The 18369-nt window shown below is 35.1% G+C and overlaps 1 protein-coding gene across 6 annotated transcripts in view; it reads right to left on the reverse strand.

Moving 5' to 3' along the window:
• Positions 1 to 18142, reverse strand: part of VRK2 (VRK serine/threonine kinase 2) — a 141803-nt gene extending 123661 nt beyond the window's left edge. The window contains exons 1-3 of one of the 6 annotated variants that reach the window (XM_037807127.1): positions 17909 to 18142; positions 17218 to 17402; positions 15885 to 16025 (exon numbers count right to left, since the gene is read on the reverse strand). In XM_037807127.1, coding sequence (XP_037663055.1) covers positions 15885 to 16020 — 136 coding nt within the window. In that variant the 5' untranslated portion in view covers positions 16021 to 16025; positions 17218 to 17402; positions 17909 to 18142. Of the gene's footprint in view, positions 1 to 15884; positions 16029 to 17217; positions 17846 to 17908 lie in introns of those variants that run through there. The other 5 variants (XM_037807129.1, XM_037807125.1, XM_037807128.1 and 2 more) reach the window with 5 other exon arrangements.
• Between the last annotated feature and the right edge of the window lie 227 nt (positions 18143 to 18369).

The raw sequence follows: 18369 nt of genomic DNA on the forward strand, positions 1-18369 counted from the left end.
GACCTGGGGAAACAGAGACATACACTGTATTCATGGATTGAAAGACTCAAATAATAAAATTGTGAATTTTCTCCAAATGTATCTATAGATTTAAACTCAATACCAATAAAAATGTTAGCAGGATTTTACTTATGTAAATATAAATTATTATAAAATGCATCTGGAAATTCAAAGAATAAAAGACCTAAAACAATTTTTAGAAAGAACAATAAAGTTAAATGAATCACACAACCCAATTTTAAGACTTGCTATAAAGCTAGAGTAATTAAGACAGCATAGAAAGGATAGACACATAGATCTATGGAAGAAAAGAATGCAAAGTATACTCCATTGATTTTTTTTTTTTTTTACAAAGATGCAAAAGCAATTCAAGAGAGAAAGAATAGTTTTTTCAACAAAAGATGCTGGAGCATTTTGACATCCACATGCAAAAGAATGAACCTGAACCTAAAACTCGCACCTTATTCAAAATTAACTCATAGGGAGGTGTGGAATTTACTTAGTCCCCTAACTAAAGGACTGAGAAAGCCTTCTTGGACCAATTGGGGGAAGAGAAATTAAAATAAAGTTTCAGTGTCTGAGAGACTTCAAATGGAGTTGAGAGGTCAGTCTGGAGGTTACTCTTATGCATTATATAGATATCCCCTTTTAGTTTTTAGTGTATTAGAATAGCTAGAAGGAAATAACTGAAAATGTTGAACTGCAACCCAGTACCTTGATTCTTGAAGACGACTGTATAACTTACACAGTTTACACGGTGTGACCATGTGGTTGTAAAAACCTTGTGGCTCACATTCCCTTTATCCAGTATATGGACAGATGAGTAGAAAAATGTGGACAAAAAGTAAATGAATAATGCGGAGAGGGGGGATATGAAATGTTTTGGGTGTTTTTTACTTTTATTTTTGGAGTAATGAAAATGTTCAAAAACTGATTGTGGTGATGAATGCATAACTATATGATGATACGATGAACAACTGATTGTACACTTCGGATGACTATGCTATGTGAATACATCTCAATAAAATTGCATTTAAAAAAATTAACTCAACATGTACCTTAAATAAGAACATAAAATGTAAAACCATAAAATTTCTAGACGAAAACAGGAGAAAATCTACGTGACCTTTAGTTTGGTGATGAGCTCCTATACATGATACCAAATCACAATCTCTTAAAAAAAATGAATTTCATCAACATTAACATCTTATTTTCTGTGAAAGACATTGTTAGAAGTTAAAGATTTGGAGAAAAGTATTTGTAGATTATGTATCTAACAATGGACTTTTAACCAGAATATATAAAGAACTCTTAAAAATCAATAGTAAGAAAAACCAATAAACCCACCAGAAAATAGGCAAAAAAAAAAAAAAAAGGTGAATAAGCTATTTACAAAAAAGAATGTATCTAGTTTGCTAATGCTGCCAGAATGCAAAACACCAGAAACGGATTGGCTTTTACAAAAGGGGGTTTATTTGGTTACAAAGTTACAGTCTTAAGGCCATAAAGCGTCCAAGGTAACACATCAACAGTCGGGCACCTTCACTGGAGGATGGCCAATGGTGTCCGGAAAACCTCTGTTACCTGGGAAGGCACATGTGACTGGCATCTGCTCCAAAGTTCTGGTTTCAAAATGGCTTTCTCCAGGATGTTCCTCTCTAGGCTGCAGTTCCTCAAAAATGTCACTCTCAGTTGCTCTTGGGGTGTTTGTCCACTCTTAGCTTCTCCAGAGCAAGAGTCTGCTTTCAACGGCTGTCTTCAAACTTTCTCTCATCAGCAGCTACTCTCTCAGCTCTTGTGCATTCTTCAAAGTGTCCTCTTGGATGTAGCAAGCTCGCTCCTTCTGTCTGAGCTTACATAGCGCTCTAGTAAACAAATAAAGGCCCACCTCCATGGAAATTAACCAATCAAAGTCATCACCCACAGTTCGGTGGGGTGAATTTCCATGGAAACAACCTAATCCAAACATTCCAACTTAATCCCCACTAATATGTCTGCCCTCAAAAGACTGCAACAAAGAACATGGCTTTTTCTGTGGGACATAATATATACAAACCGGTACAGTATGGATGGCAAATAAGCACATGAAACAACAAGAAACTTCACCAAAGGTAAACAGATGGCAAAATAGTGCATGAAAAGATATTCAACATCATTAGCCACTGGGGAAATGAAAACTAAAATCACAGTGAGACACCACTACACACTTATTAGAATAACTCAAATGAAAAATAACAACAATACCAAGTGCTGGAAGCCTATGAAGCAACTGGACCTTTAAATACTAAGTGGTACTGCCTCTCAGGAAAACAGTTTGGCAAGTTTTTGTTTTTTTATTTTTAGTTAAACATAAGCTTAACAGATGACTCAGAAATACCACTTCTATGTTTTTACCCTAAAGAAATACAAACACATTCACACAAAAATCTGTACACAAATGTTTATAGCAGCTCTACTAATTATCAGCAAATAATGGAAAAAACCTAAATGTCTTTCAACAGCACAATACACAAACTCTGGCACATCCATACAATAGAATACTACTCTGCAATTAAAAAAAAAAAAAAAAAAGAAAGAAGAAAAGAAAGAAGTGAACTAGTTACACATACAACTTGGATGAATCTCAAAGGCATTATTCTGAGTAAAAATAGCCAGCCTCGAAAGGTTACATACTTTGTTATTCCATTTACAGGAATCCTTTACATTCTTAGACAAAACTATATTGATAGAGAACAAATCAGTGGCTGCCAGTGTCTAAAGGTAGGGAGAGACTATGACTATAAAGGCATAGCATGAGGAAGATTGTAGGAGTGATGGAACTAATTTGTATCCTAATGTGGTGTTGGTCATTTAACAAATGTATTAAAATTCATAGAAGTGCACACACAGAATCAATTTTTTTGTATATTAATTTTTTAAATATTAAGAAAAAAGATATGATACACAATCACAATACAAAGTAGAATACGCTTAGTGCCAGAATAGACGTGAAAATATTGCAGAAAGGAAATACACAATGTACTATTTTGGTAGAAGATGCAAAAGGAGAACCAAAAGCTTCAAAGTGAAGGCAGACTTCAAATAATCAAGTAAGAAAAAAAACAGAGCAAGCAAGATGACCCTATTATTTACTTCCATCAGTAGAGTCCAACATCATAGAATTATTTTTTTATATTTATTAAGTCACTACACACATTGTAATTTTTAAAATGGGTTCTTGTATAGGTGGAAAAAAAAGCTTATTCTCTATTAACACTGTTAAATCCCCTCCAAATTATTAATTGCTTATTCAACTTTGCAGCTTATTAATCATTGTAGAACAATCAGGTATCTTCAAACACTTTTGATAATGGAATGTTTCTTGGACAATACAGAACAGATAAAAGCAATGCTCAGGTTGAAGAATGGGTGGGGGGACCAGAGATTGTCCCCCCACCTATAGTGCCTGGGTTCCAGAGAGACCAGAGTAAAGACCTATTGGTTAGTAATTTGTCATTTTTGCATTATCTCTAAGTCATAATATTTTTAATAATTTCTTATTAAATTTCTGCTAGAATTTTCCTCTCTCATTTTTAAGGATAAAAATGAACAGCAACATTTAGGTCATATAAAAGTGTATCATTTTTTCACTTTGCTTTATTAACCTTTTACCATTATATAATGTTTTTGTTTAGCGCACATAATGATTTTTACTAAGGAATCTTAAAAACAACAACAAGACAAAAAAAAGTTGCTTAATATTTTACTCTTTATGGCAACTGACTACAGAATTTTTGTCTATGATTTTCTTTAATTCAGGGGGTCAGACTGTTTTTATTTAATGTAGTAACTAACAACTCTGTTACAAGTCAACACACTGTAAGTTTATGTTGTTATTGTTCTTCTCGGCTCTCCTTCACCAGTTACTTACTGGTTGTGGTATACATTACATATTTTATTTCATTTTATAACAGGTTCTCTCTCTTAATCTGTTTATCTACTTTTTAAACATTCTTAACACTGCTAAACTCTAATTCAGTTGTTTGCATTATTTTTATTATTAACCAAATATATTTTGAGCTTGCTTGAAAAGTTGATATGTAACTTTTTGGTTTAACCTTTAGCTCTATACTTACAAAGCACAATTCATTAATATAATTTAGAAATGTGAATCCCAGTATAAAATTCTATGTTCACAGTTTCTAGTTTTATTAACTAAAGGTTTTATTCAACTGGCTTTACTTCATATCTTCAAACCTTTTCTTAATATTTTAATTCATTTATCTCTTAAGTGTGTTTCAATCATACACTCTCAAATCTATTTTTATCTGTCATAATCCTGTTATGAAGTGATTTCAGGTTTCCTGAGACCTCAAATATTTCTTATTATCACCTAAGAGACATTCAATTTGACCAGATAATACACTCTAATGATAGACATATCATGAAGTCTTTCTATTTTTCAAAATCTAAGGAATAAGGTCTGAAGTAGTTCTTGATCTTTCTTCCTTAAATGATATTGCAAATTCTGTATTTTAAGTCTAAAAACCTAATATGTAAAAATCTTTAGATACACCTCCACTTTTTTCAAACACTTTCTAATATTCATAATAAAATTGGGTTTCTAATAAGGGAACTTTTCTTAAGAACTTCATTATGGTCTTTTTTTTCTTTACTATTTCACGTGAATTCTTACTATCCAAAAATATACTATATAGATAATAGAACCAATAATTTTTCTTCTTGATCATCATTTTACATCATCTTACTGTAATTTAGATTTGCTTTACTTGCTCATTATTAGTACAACTAATTCTTTGCTCAGCTGTGTCAATTCTTTCCCTAAAGCCTCTATCCATGTTTCAGTATCATTAGAACATTTATATGTTTAATAACATTTTTTCAGTATCTCAGATTTTGGGGGTCAGAGGGAACTTAAAAAAAAAAATAAAAACTTATTTTTATAGAGATCCTTATATTACATTCAATCTACATTAAAACAGTTAATTTCAGAAAATTTATACTTGCTCAAATGCTTTTTCAGCTAGAGTGGAAATTATGATGATTATGGAAGTCTATACAACTTTTTCTTCCCCTTTTCATCACAAAGCAACATTTGCCCACTGGATACACAACTATGTTTTGTTTTCATTTTACTTTTCTTGAAGTGTAACATGTGGGGATTTTCTAGTGTGTTTTACTACTTTTCATTCTACTATTCTCCTAATACTTTGTAAGACAGAAGGTTTACATAACTAATACTCCATTCTCAACTATAACACTCACATTTGACATGAGATCCAAGTTAGAAATTTAACATACAATCTTTTAATAGACACAAGATCAAGTATAATAAATAGCTTTTGTTGATATTCTCCAGAAATTTAAATTAATAATGCCGTACCATTATAAGCACTCAAAAACATAAATTTTAATGTAATAATTTATATTTTGTTCATTCTTTTCCTATGTAATACATCAAAGAAAAAATAGTCCAGCATAAAAACTAGCATTGATTGATCTAATAAATATCTCTTCTCCAATAAAAACATCTCAGAATTTACCTCTATATGAAATATCCTCATATTTTTCATAAAATCATTTAAAGGTATGTAATAAATCCCTACTACTATGTAATAATATCCTGAAATAAATGAAATCATTTTCCAAAAACTAGAATTTAATTATAAATTAATATTTTAGTATCTGAAACAAATTCTTTATCAAGATTCCACTTGTCCAAGAATTTTATTTGTTTTACTCTAATATAGGCTTAGTTTTTTAAACAATGCTTCCAAATAATCATCCATTGAAAAAGCATGGTCAAGAATAATTCAATATTTGTGAACATCTATTTTTACACGATGCTTATTAAAAACAGTATAGGGATTTAGATTCCTGTTATTTATTAGAATCAAAATAGACATACAAAGTCCCTGTAAACTAGAAAAATTTATTCATTTTTGAAAAAGAATGAAAAGCCATCAAATCTTTCTCTTCAAACTGTCTATACTATTGACTATTCTCATTTTTTCCATGAAAATATTGTTTGATCTAAGGCATAATACATTTTTAACATATTTCTTCCAGTTTGTATCATTAGACTTACTATAAATATCAGATACTCTTTCACAGATTTGGTGATCTTAAAATTAAAAACATATCATCAATGCTCTATACCTCAAGTTGTCAATTTGAATAGAAAATGACACCATTATTAGCACCACATCATCACCAACAGATTTCTTAAATTAGGTGCCAATACCATCAATTGCATATTTCATCCTTATTTTCAAAACGAGTGTGTCATAAGCATGTCATTTGCCGCTATTTTCTCTGGCTAGCAATAAATTCAAAGTGTTCTTTGACAAGGGACATCAATAAGTAGAGCAAAATGACTTGCCTTCAAATGTAGGTGTAGACAATTACTAAAACTGTAGCCTGAAGGCAAATTACTTAACCTCTCTGGGCCTAATATCTTTCTTACTAGGTTGTTGGGAGAACAGAATTAAATAATGCATGTAAAGCCCTTAATGCAGAGCTTGGCACACACTGTGTGAAAGATTTTAGTAGTTGATGATGAAAAGTTTCCTAAAAAAGAATTCAAGAACTATCTCCAGCAGTAGTATTTATCATCATACGCCACGGATACTTTTGACATATCCACTACTCTTCACTAGACCTCTCTTTCATTCTTTTTGCTTTTCTGTGTTCTGTGTTCATGGCCTTCTCAGTAGTGCTTTGGTAGCATTACCTGTAAGGGTTTCATCAGGTGGCACTCAGAACACCTGAAATGGAAGCTATGTTCTCCATGCACCTCTTTCACAAATGAGCTTCTGATCGCTCTTCCTTGAAATAAATTGTGGGAAGCTGTCTTTTCACTCCTCACTAAGCATAGGAGAGAAAAATGGCCAGTATCTCTGGAGAACAATTAACAAAAGACAGTTTGTTTCATCTTCATGATAAAATACAGCATCCCTATTAAAAGACAAATTCATCATTCGCAAAAGTTAAACAGAATGACATTTTAAAAGTAATTCCAGCTGATTAAATTTAGGGTTCTGAAAAATTTTTTAATTCATGAATATACTCTTAATATTTCATTTGATGTAAAATGTATAAATGTTCATTTAACTTTGCCTTGCCTCTCAGCATTCTATTCTGAGCTAGTCAAACAAGCGGTATCGGGCATGCTGGGTTCAATAATACTGCCTTCTCATATTTAAATACTCTGTTTCACTTAGATAGCAAATTAAGGATGGTCTGCACACAGACATATTTTCAATGATTGATTTTGCAAACTATGTTGATTTTTCCAACACTGTTTTGCCTCTGTGTATGTCAACTTTGGCCTTCTTTTCTTGCTCCTTTGCAGCACTGCTGTCTCTTTCAAGCCATTGTCTTCCTGATATGAAAAATGTACATAAACTCTCATGACTAATTACATAGATGGAAATTTCCCAAACTCAAACATAAAATGCATAAGCTCAGAAACCATAGCAAAAGCTTATGTCCAAAACCCTTAACAAAACCCTTCATAGACTTGGATTAAAAGAAATACTATAATACATTTTCTTTTAAAGTTATGTTTACATTCTTTGAAAAGTTGACTTCTTATGCATATCATATGCCTATAAATCAGTTCATTTAACCGTAAAAGTCATCCTTTTCCCCATAAAAGTTTGTACTTGCTATTAGGTCTACTTCAATGAAATGCTACTCAATAGAACTGTTTTATTCTAAACACATTTTTTAACCCTTCCATACTATATACTAGCACAGCAGACTTTTCCCAATAAATAATACAATCTATGGATTAAGTATATAGCTTCTTGTATTTTAAAAATATACTTGAAAAGAGAATGAACAGATACTTCTCTCAACTCCCTCCCCACCATATACAAAATGTCTCTAAATCTAAGGATAGAGTGGTTAACACAGACACATATTACAGCAGATAAGAGTATGAAATTCAGCCTCATTTTAACTATTTATTGGGAAAAAAATTTTTCCATAACATATTAGTTCCAGAGTTAATTTAACAAATAATTTTTGAAAAACTGTAATATTCAAGGCCACGTTTGAAGCACTCTGAGAGACTGACTGTCTGTAAGGAGTTTAAATTCTAGTGGGGTGGAGGGAGGGAATGTTAGATAAGATATGGTCCTCATAGGAAACAATGAGATCAGCTCTGATATAGAACACCATGAGAACAAAGAAAGAAAAGATGTGGATACTTTCTGCTTGCCTCTTTAGCATTTTAGAATTTTCATAAGAAGGCCTACAAGCAACCATTTGCTTTCATAACCAATCCTGGCAATGGACCCTCCTAGCTTCTAGTCTACTAAGTCTTGGTACCCTGCCCTGTTTGGCTGTCACTTGCCTTTCTGTTAGGCCTACTCTCCTGTGCCTTTAGTTGTTGTCCATCTCATGCAGTTACCAACTGCAGAAAATGCACCACATGCCATCACACTACTATTTTGGGAAGCCCTGCAATGACCACCAGTGCACCAACTGGTTAGTCTAATCCTGGATATGAAATTTTAATTGCTTGAAAATGATGTTTCAGAATGGGAAGATGAGAGGAGGAAGGGCTACTGTCCAGTAGTCATACTAGCTACTCTTTAGAAATGGCCATAATACCAACATATAGCAGGTTGGATTAAGGTCTGCAAGTGAGCCAAAGCTTAGAATTTCATTGCCTTTGTTGGCTCATGTCACTCCTTTAATTAATGTCACTTTCTCTGGTTTAATATCAGAGCAAGTGACAAGAGTGCTTCTGGATGAGTTGTGTTTTCTGAGGACTGTATGGCATACTCTCCTGCAGTCTGACAGAGGGATGTGCCAGTTTTACTTGGCAGTTAGAATGCACCAGCTTTAGTTTTAGTAGTTTAATTTGTGGCAGTTATATGTTTTGAATACGCTGAAGTATTCACAATGGTCTCATGGAATCTGTTGCATAGATAAAGTTTACACAGTGGAAAAGAAAAAGCAATGGCTATAAGGTGATTAGGAAAAGCTTCTCTTGGCCACAGCTGGTCTTATAGGCATTCCTGCAAATTTAAGAGCATTTAGGGGATGTGATTAAAGTGATCACAAGGAATGATACCCTCTTTGTTTTTGCCCAGCTCTATAGTAGATGTGAGATGATCATAAGGAATATGATGTTTAGAAACCAATTGTATGCAAAATCCATTATTCAAGAAGCTAAGTTTATAAACATGATAGACAGTCAATGAAATAAACGTCAAGAATAGGAAGCTTTGTTACTTATGCATTAAACTGGTTCTAAAATTTTAGTAAACTGAAGTTTTATTGACATAAAATTCAGAAGAATACCTAGGTTGAGAAGAAAGAACTGAACTTTTTCCTTTGGTTTGTTAAAGATCTTTTTGTTTCAGGGTGAAGAACTCTGGAGGTTTTTTATTCGTAGTTTTTCCTCCAGCTCCTTTACACTTTCATGAAGGCTCATCAGCTCACAGTGAAAAGAGCTGCCACCTAGGAGTTCTTCCAAACTTTGCCTGCCCTTTCTAAATTTAGGGTTCTTTACTGCAGCAGGTTGAAGATCTGGCTTTGACTGCACCTGGCTCTGCTGGAGAACAGAAATATTCATCTCCACTGAATGCATGCTGCTTAAGTGCTGAAGGCACTTGCAGGAGAGTATCTCTCACTGGAAACTTCATTACAATACTTTCTCTTCCCCACATGAAGTAGTAATTCTCCTTCACCAAAGACAGAATTTTACCTGACACAGCCACAGGAGCTCCTGTTCGACTTTCAAAATTAATCAGCCTCTAAGCTAGAGTAGAAATGGCATGTCCTTTAACCTTAAGCACAAAAAGCACTCAAAAGACCACAGTTTTTACATCCCTGGATGGGAGTTTGGGCCCCTGATACTTAAACTTGATGCACATACTGGGTTTCTGGCATGCTTTTTCCCATACCCATCTGTTAGCCTGGCAATGTGCCCATTCAGAAGGTGTGATGCCAGTTTCAATAGGGCATAGGTGCCAATCAAAGATGGGTTTGGAGGGGCAGCATGCAGAACGCAGCAAAAGTCAGTTACTCTGCCAGAAGATCCTCCTGTTATCATATAATGCCAATGAAGGGCCACATGCTTCATTGCTTGGGATCACACTGCATCTGTAGATGTTTCCGGCCTTCAATGGATGTCTTTCTGTGGAATCTTTGTCCTCAAGTACTAACTGATTTTAGTTGTTAAAAAAAAAAAAAAAAAGATAAGTCTACCTAGCTAACTTGAAACAATAGAAGTCTTCAGCAATTGTCCTGAAACAATTGCTGAGTTTTCTGCCATTTCTCCTAAAAAACTCTTGCACATAGACTACTATTATATGGTGTTTGGGAAAAAGCTTAGTCCAAATACTGGATTTAGAAGGAACAAATATTCTGAAGAAACACTAATTGCAAAATCAGGTATCTAAGCAAAATAAAATCCGAAAACAACTTTGTATCATTGTTAAGTGTGGGTGACAGATGATTTCTGACCATCCAAATGTCTAATTCTGGTGAATCATCTTCATTTAGAGCTTTGAAATTTAATTTCTTCTCATTAATTTTATAAATGTATATATCACCATGTCTTAAAAAGAAGGACCATCCCTACTATTTATTCTCTTCTTCCCTATCTAAAAGAAAAAAACCTAAAACACTTCAGAAGCAGAAGTCTATCCATATTTCATAAGGAAGCCAGAAGCTCTCAAAAGCTGAGAATTCTTTTATCGTGTAACAACAGAGGTGAGCTCATCTCACGAAGAAGTTACCCTATAGCAATAGGTTTTAAATTTAAAAATCTTGACCACTGTAAACAGTTACAGGATAGTAACAAGTGAAGTGGAAGAGACATAGTATATAAATGTACTGAAGAATGGAGTAGTTTATAAACCTTCCCTTAAGGCAAGAGTTTGAGAATAATGTTGAAAGTGAGGGATCTTAATATAAAATGTTAAAAAGATCAGAAATTTAACAAATGAAAAAGACAAGCAAAGGTTAGCCCTTATAAGTATCGTCCCCTTTAATAGAAACTTTCTTAAAAAAAAACTTTAATAGAAACTTTCTTAAAAATTTAGACTTCTCAACAGATGTAAATGAACATTGCTATCTCTTTTAAAAACTCAAAATGAATAACCTATGTGCAATGGTCCATATAAAATTAAAAGACATCTTCTAAGGACTTTTATTTCTTGTCTAACAGATCCAAGAAGTGTATAAAATTCACAAAATCCCAAGTGATCCCTTCCTCCTTTGAGTTTATACCTCTTGCCTATACCTTCATCTGGGAACTAATTAATCATTTATACTGTAGTTTCTAGTATAAATTATCTTTATTTTCATATTTAATTCCTTCTCTTCACCTCCACAGTATCATTTGCAAAATTTTCCAGTAACTATGAGTGGCACCATAATGTTTCACTATGCCAAATAAGCTTAACTGCTTACCTAAAAACCTTCTCCATAAGACACTTTCAAAATAACATTTAATACTGCATACGTATTGTATGTACTGAATTATGTATTGTACTGAATACGTATTGGAATCCATACATATTTCAATAACTCTACCTTGTTATTAGCATTACCCTTGGGCTCTTTTGAACATTCCTCAGCCTACCTGAAAAACCAATCCATTACAGCTGACGCAAAAAAATAAAAAGCAAATAAAAAACAGAAACAGATTTTTTTTTATTTCTTCATAAACAGAAATCTGTTTCCTTATCAGTAAAGCAAAGGAGTTAAACTATGATAATTTCTAAAAATCCTATCTCTCCTCCCTCTCCCATCAATAAAAGAGATTCCTTCTTCTAAAGTACAAAATTAGGCTAATCTGAGAGCATAGCCCACAAAATTTATGACATTTGGATGAATTCTAAACATGTACTCTCTATCCAAGGATAAATAATGATATCTTAAGTGCTCTACCACTGTTCATTTTAGTTATAATAATGGTAACTATTATCTTACAAAAGACAATGTTATTGATTTACTAACAAGCATGCATAGATACTTTTAGACAACACATGATAGTTAATCTCATCCCAACTTGCCTCTGTAACTGAGGGTACTAATCTGTAAAGCTGCAGGCTGGAGCTAAGGGTGTCATTTATAATTATGAAAGAGCACAGAACAAACTGGCTTGAATTGGATAAGAAGCCCAACTTTGGTGTTGATTTCTCAAGCAAATAATTTAATATCTACTCTGTGCTTGATTCTCCAAAGATGCTAAATGGTCACCTCTATGCCCAACTTAAAAAAAATTAGACTTCCACAGAAAAATCATTTCTATTTTCATTTATAATTATCCTTCAAAGGAATTCGACTGAAGTGTTTTCTATAATTTGGTTTTTCAGGATTTTGACTAATTTATGAAACCCAACATCTTTGAAATCTGAAGCAAGTAAGATACAGCTTAAATGAGAACTCTTCATCATTCCATCATGGCCACTATAGTAAATTTTAGGGGGAAAAATAGGGGTTGGCAAATGTAATAACATCATCCACTGACATCCTGCATTACCTTAGTTTTACCATAATTATAGCTAAATCTATCACAATCCATTCCATAGATGTCACTGTCATCATCCTAATCCCCTGTGGCACCAGAAATACTGAACCTAGAATTCAACTATCATTGTGGATAGGAAATTTTAAATTAATTAAATTGTATCAAGTGCCTAACAAGTTTCAAGTGCTTTAAAGACATCATCTTGTTTAATCCTCACAACTTTTATTAGCCCAATTACACAGAATAGAAACAAAGACTTAACTTCAAAGGGTTAAATGCATACAGTTTGTAAGTGGCTTGATAAGGTCAGGATTCAGATAGTGTCTACCAAAACAGTGTTTCTGGAAATAATAACACCTGAAAAGAATGTAGCTGGACATAATGGGATTAAGAAAAACTTAAATGTATCTATTCCTTCATTATATACAGGAAGTGATGAAAACCACAGTAAAATGCATAAACATGATATAATCTGGGGGATTTGTTTAGAAAAAAATCAGTAAAAACAAAGTTTAAAACAAAAGAAAGTTTCAGTGGCTAAGAGATTTCAAATAGAATCGAGAGGTCATTCTGGTTTTGGGTTTTGGTGCATTGGAATGGCTAGAGGGAAATACCTGAAATGGCTGAGATGCAAACCATGGGGATGATCGTACGGCTGTGTAGGTTGTGCGGTGTGACTGTGCAGTTATGGGAACCTTATGGCTCATACTCTCTCTGTCTGGTGTGTGGACAGATGAGTAGAAAAACGGAAACAAGGTAGATGAATAATGAGCGGATGGGGGATGGGATTTTTTGGGTGTTCTCGTATTTTTGTTGTTTTCATTTTTTTAATTTTTTTTTTTTTGGTGTTTTTTTTGGAGTGATGAGGATGTTCAAGTGTTGATTTTGGTGAAAAATACACCAGCTGTGTGATGGTACTGTGAACAAATGATTGTACACTGTGGATGACTGTGGGGTGTGTGAATGCATCTCAATAAAATTGCACTAAATGGCGAAAAAACTAAATGAAAAATAGGGTGGGATGGGGGGATGATCTGGGTGTTCTTTTTTACTTTTATTTTTTATTCTTATTCTGATTCTTTCTGATTTAAGGAAAGTGTTCAGAAATAGATTGTGGTGATGAATACATAACTATATGATCATACTGTGAACAGCTGATTGCACACCATGGATGACTGTATGATACGTGAATATATTTCAATAAAACTGAACTTAATCTAAAAAAATAAAATGCACTAAAAAAACTAAGTTTAATGAAGTTCTTAAGAATGGCATCTCACCAGAAAGCTGATTCTGATTTATCAGTAGCAATTTTGATGGAACAATGAGATTTGGAACACGTGGCTTTATTGTGTATTCCACAGTTTGGAGCTTTTCTCTCAAAATAGCTAAGTATTTCTTTAAAGTCTTTCCCCAATGGTGTGCACTTGCTAATATACCCAGGGTCCAGGTTCTGAAATTCAGACAGAGGAGAGTGCTGCACAACATACAGTATCTTGAATTATGTTGTAAAACAAATATTATTTTGCTAATGAGAAAAAATAAGACAAAAAATCTGTGAGACACACTTGAGTTAAAAGCAGCAGGAATTTTTCTGCATTTGAATAGGGACAAATAAATCACAACCCTGAGAAAATACATCCATTTTTCGTAAGAGGAATCACACAAGTAGTGAATATGTGTACACAAATACACCTGCATAAAGATATATAATATTTAAATTTAAATGCATATTATACATATAATATTGACATTTATAACTCAAACATTAGAAAAATAAAAGTGTAAGTGATAAGCTGTGGTATCCAAAGCTATGACTAAGTCCCATCAGAAATAATGTAGTCAACTCCATAACTCTGACCATGAGTTAGGGCAGTATACTATGGCTCTTTACTGTTTGCTATAAAAGAGAATTCACTAATTCAAAGTCTCAACCAAAACTTTTTCTCCAGGGAATTCTTCTATCTGTGGACTCCAAGTACTCTTATGGTCTTCGTGTGCACTGTCCAATTCAGTAGCTACTAGCCATATGTGGCTATTGAGCCCTTGAAATGTGGCTTGATACACACGGGATTTTGAAGATTCAGTATAAAAAAAAAAGAAAGTAAAATATTTCATTTTATATTGATAATGTTGAAATAATATTTTGGATATGTTGGATTAAATAATACATATTATTGAAATAAATTTCACCTGTTTCTTTCTAGATGTTTTAGATTTTTTAGATTTTGTTTACAGAAAATTGTAGGTTACAGTATGTGGTTCACATTCCATTTCTATTAGACAGTGCTTCCTATGTCACTCAATCTAGTACTTAGAAGCACAGAATTTTTCAAGCAAGCTCAAAATCTTTAAATGGGGAAACCGTCCTTTATTTAGCCCATACAAATTTTCATTTTGTTCTTGTTTTTCCAAGTAGATTAGATGCCAAGGTGATTAATAAACAGTCACTTATTGACTGAATTCATTTATTTGTTCAAAACTATAGTCTTAATTTTATCAGAAGAGGAGCTATATCCTTCATGATCCATGAAACAAGTTTGTTTGATGGAGAAGCCAAGATTCCCCCAATGTAGGTCTTTTAATGACTTCTTAATCTTCTACAGAACCAGATGAAATGAATCAGTGTTTAAGAGAATTTGTCCTTGAGGGAAAATTTTCTTTCAAATCACTAATAGAGTTTTTATTTTATTCATTAAATCCAATCATGTAATGGGTAACCCCCACTTTCATTCCACCAGAGATTTAAGGTAGTCCTGAATGATCTTTTAAAATTCAGTTAACCTACAGTGTAAAAGTACACTGGGTTTTCTCAATCAATTTTCAACCAGGTTCCTCATCTGCCAAAGAACACAGAAAATGATAAGTGTCTATATTCTTAATTATCCCAAGGATGGCACATAACTAGCACTAGTCTAGACACAGAGGAAGGAAGTTAATTCATTACATACATTAGGGGCATTAAGGCTTAATTCTCTAGGGGAGCCTAGTTAAGAAAAGACTAGGCCCTTATATTATTTAAATATTAATGATTAAGATTCACAAATGGAAAGTAGTTGTATTTATACAGTTGTGGTTTCTAACCAATGCTTCCAGGAAAACAAGCTCTCAAAAAAGAACATTAAGGTTTTATCTGACAGATTGTATAATTATGCTCTGAAAAGCCTTCTAAGAATCATTCAGAAAAACATGGAGAACAAGGAGTGAGGTCACATGTCTAGATCCTAGACATTTTACTAAACATTAACTGTCTTCATGCTATTTAATTAAATGTACTTACGAATTTCCTTTTATTTCAAAAGTTTCAACTTTTAAAATACTATTACATAATCAGAATTACAATCATATATATAAGAATATCTGGTAATTTTATAGTTATACTTACCTAAATATATCAACCCAAATCCTCCAGAGCCAATCATTTTGCCCAGAATCCACTGTTTTCCCTCCGTATCATCCAGAACCTTGCCTTCTGGAAGTGGAACAGGAAGTCTGTATTTCTCACTTCTTTTTGGTGGCATCACTTCTACTGGCACAAAGGGTGGGATAAGTGATTAAAAATAAAAACAAACAAAAAAATCTATTTAGAGTTAAAACAAATTTCCCAATGTGTTGTCTAGGGTGCACTTTCTCCAGGTTCCTTGAAATTAGGATTCTGAAGGCAATTCAGTTTGGGAAAGCCCACACTCTGTATTCCAATTAGAAATCAGCATCATTACAATACTGAAAGCTAAGAAGTACTGAGATTAAAAAACAAAAATAAAATACAACCTATTGAATTTCATATAAGTCAACATTTCCTAATTCATTTAGGGGGTCTATTAACAGTGCAAAATACACTTTGAGAAACAATGAGTTAGCAATGACCAATGACAAAGAGAAAATAAATCTCACAAACATGCAAATATTCGTTTGTCTAACAATGCTAAGTATCAGGGATCAAAAGGTCTTCAGTCACTAGGAATGAATACACCTTTGGATTGGGAAGACCTGAACAATGGCAATGTACATAACCATTAAGCAAAGTATATAACACAGAGTAGGTATTCAGTAAATATTTTTGTTAAATGAGGGAGCAATATTCATGGATGCATAATTTAGAAGAGTATTAGGCCATTGAGCAGTTTTAGCACTGGCAGACTACCGTCTCAGCTTCTTGCCTTTTCTCTACCTTCTCTCCCTCCCCAAACTCATCAAAGTGAAAATCGGCCTGCCTTACAGATTATTACTGTACTGCCAACAGAGAGTGGTCTACATAGCCCAGCCATATAATTTTAATCAATTAATTGTAATTGTACACAGGTTAGTGAATTTCACAATGTGGCATTTTGAGGAGGAAGAGTTCTCAGGAAAAAATACGCTAACATATATGTCTAAAACTAATTTAAATGTGAAGGTAAGTATGATGCTGTATTTCTAAAGATTAAATATATTCATGTTTGTGATACAGATTTAATTCTAATACAATTTATTAAATACTATTGTACACATAATATATGTAAACAATATGTACTACATAAATATACAATTAATCTGATACATTTAAAGTTTTTCTTTATATAAACGTCCTATCTTCCCCATGAGAAAGTTTGTTCCCCTTCATTCCCCACCCCCCTTCATTCACTTCACTTCAATGCCCCGGTTGTCTTCTACTCAACACCTGCGACGTCCCAGGTGGAATGAAGGCGCACAAGGTAGAAACCCTTAACAATATTCACCTGCCCTCCTCCTAACAGGAACACAAGAAAATCCGGGAATTTAGATGGTGAACCATGGGGAGGGGGGTGCATAATACAGTAGGAAAAGTTTTATTGCGGTTCCTCTTGAATACTGGTGTCTAATATACACTTGCCGATTTCAAAACTAGTCTTTCAAGAAAGTTAGTGGCGTCAGAACTTGAAACCTGAAAAGAGATCCCGACTATAAAATGCACGTCCTGGGTGTGGATACCGTGTTCATTTTCCCAGGGGTAGCGCAGTCTCTTTTCAAGGCCAGACCCTGTCCAGGGTGTCTCTTGTGCTTCTGGATTACTTATTTCCCGGAATTATGATGAAAAGAGCTAAACATGAGCTTCCGGGGACAAACCGGTACCCAGAGACCTTAGCTGGTGGAGCAAGGGCTGGGTTCGGGGCCGGCCTAGACCGGTGACCCCGGGGGCCGGAGAGGAGCCAGCGCGGTGCCCCCAGCCTCCACGAACCCCGGCCCGAGCCCACCCAGTCCGCCCTCTCCTCGGCGGCCGCCGGACCCGCGGGCCTGCTTGGACCCGAACCACTGCGAAGCCCGCCAGGCGTCTGAGGACTAACTTGCAGCCTGAAGCTCACTCCCGACTCGCGAAAAGGGAAACTCCACCCCCTCCCGGAATAACTTCCCCTCCCGCTTGCGTTCTTAACCCGACCCGCGCTTTCTCACTCAGAGACAAGGAAACGCGAGGGAACAGCCGCGGAAGCAGCAACACCTCCTGAGAGCGGCCAGGAGGCCTTGGTCCTCACTCCAACGGCAGCTCGTCCGAGGCCTGGGGCGTGGCGAGGGCTGGGCCCGGAAAGCGGGGAGGTGGGCGTAGACCTGCCGGGGTCCCGCCCCGACCCGCAGGACCGCAGAACGAGAGACGTCTGACCGGTTCCGACAGCGAGGCCGCGCGCGATGCCTCCTGCCTACTTTTACTTCTCCGGGTCGGGCGGGGCCCGCGGACCTCCAATCCCGCGGGGAGGCGGGCCCTGCCGGTGTCCGGCCCCAGCAGGAAGCCGGTACAACTTTCCTGTCCTCTGGGCTGCCACTTGCGGACCGCGCCGCCTTATTCTTGGCGGAGAGAGTAGATCTGGGGCCCGCGGAATCCTGGGCAGGCGGCAGCTGGCGGTTTCCTTCCAGCCCCG

This window comes from Choloepus didactylus, chromosome 17, assembly GCF_015220235.1.
Source record: "Choloepus didactylus isolate mChoDid1 chromosome 17, mChoDid1.pri, whole genome shotgun sequence".
Lineage (NCBI taxonomy): Eukaryota > Metazoa > Chordata > Mammalia > Pilosa > Megalonychidae > Choloepus > Choloepus didactylus.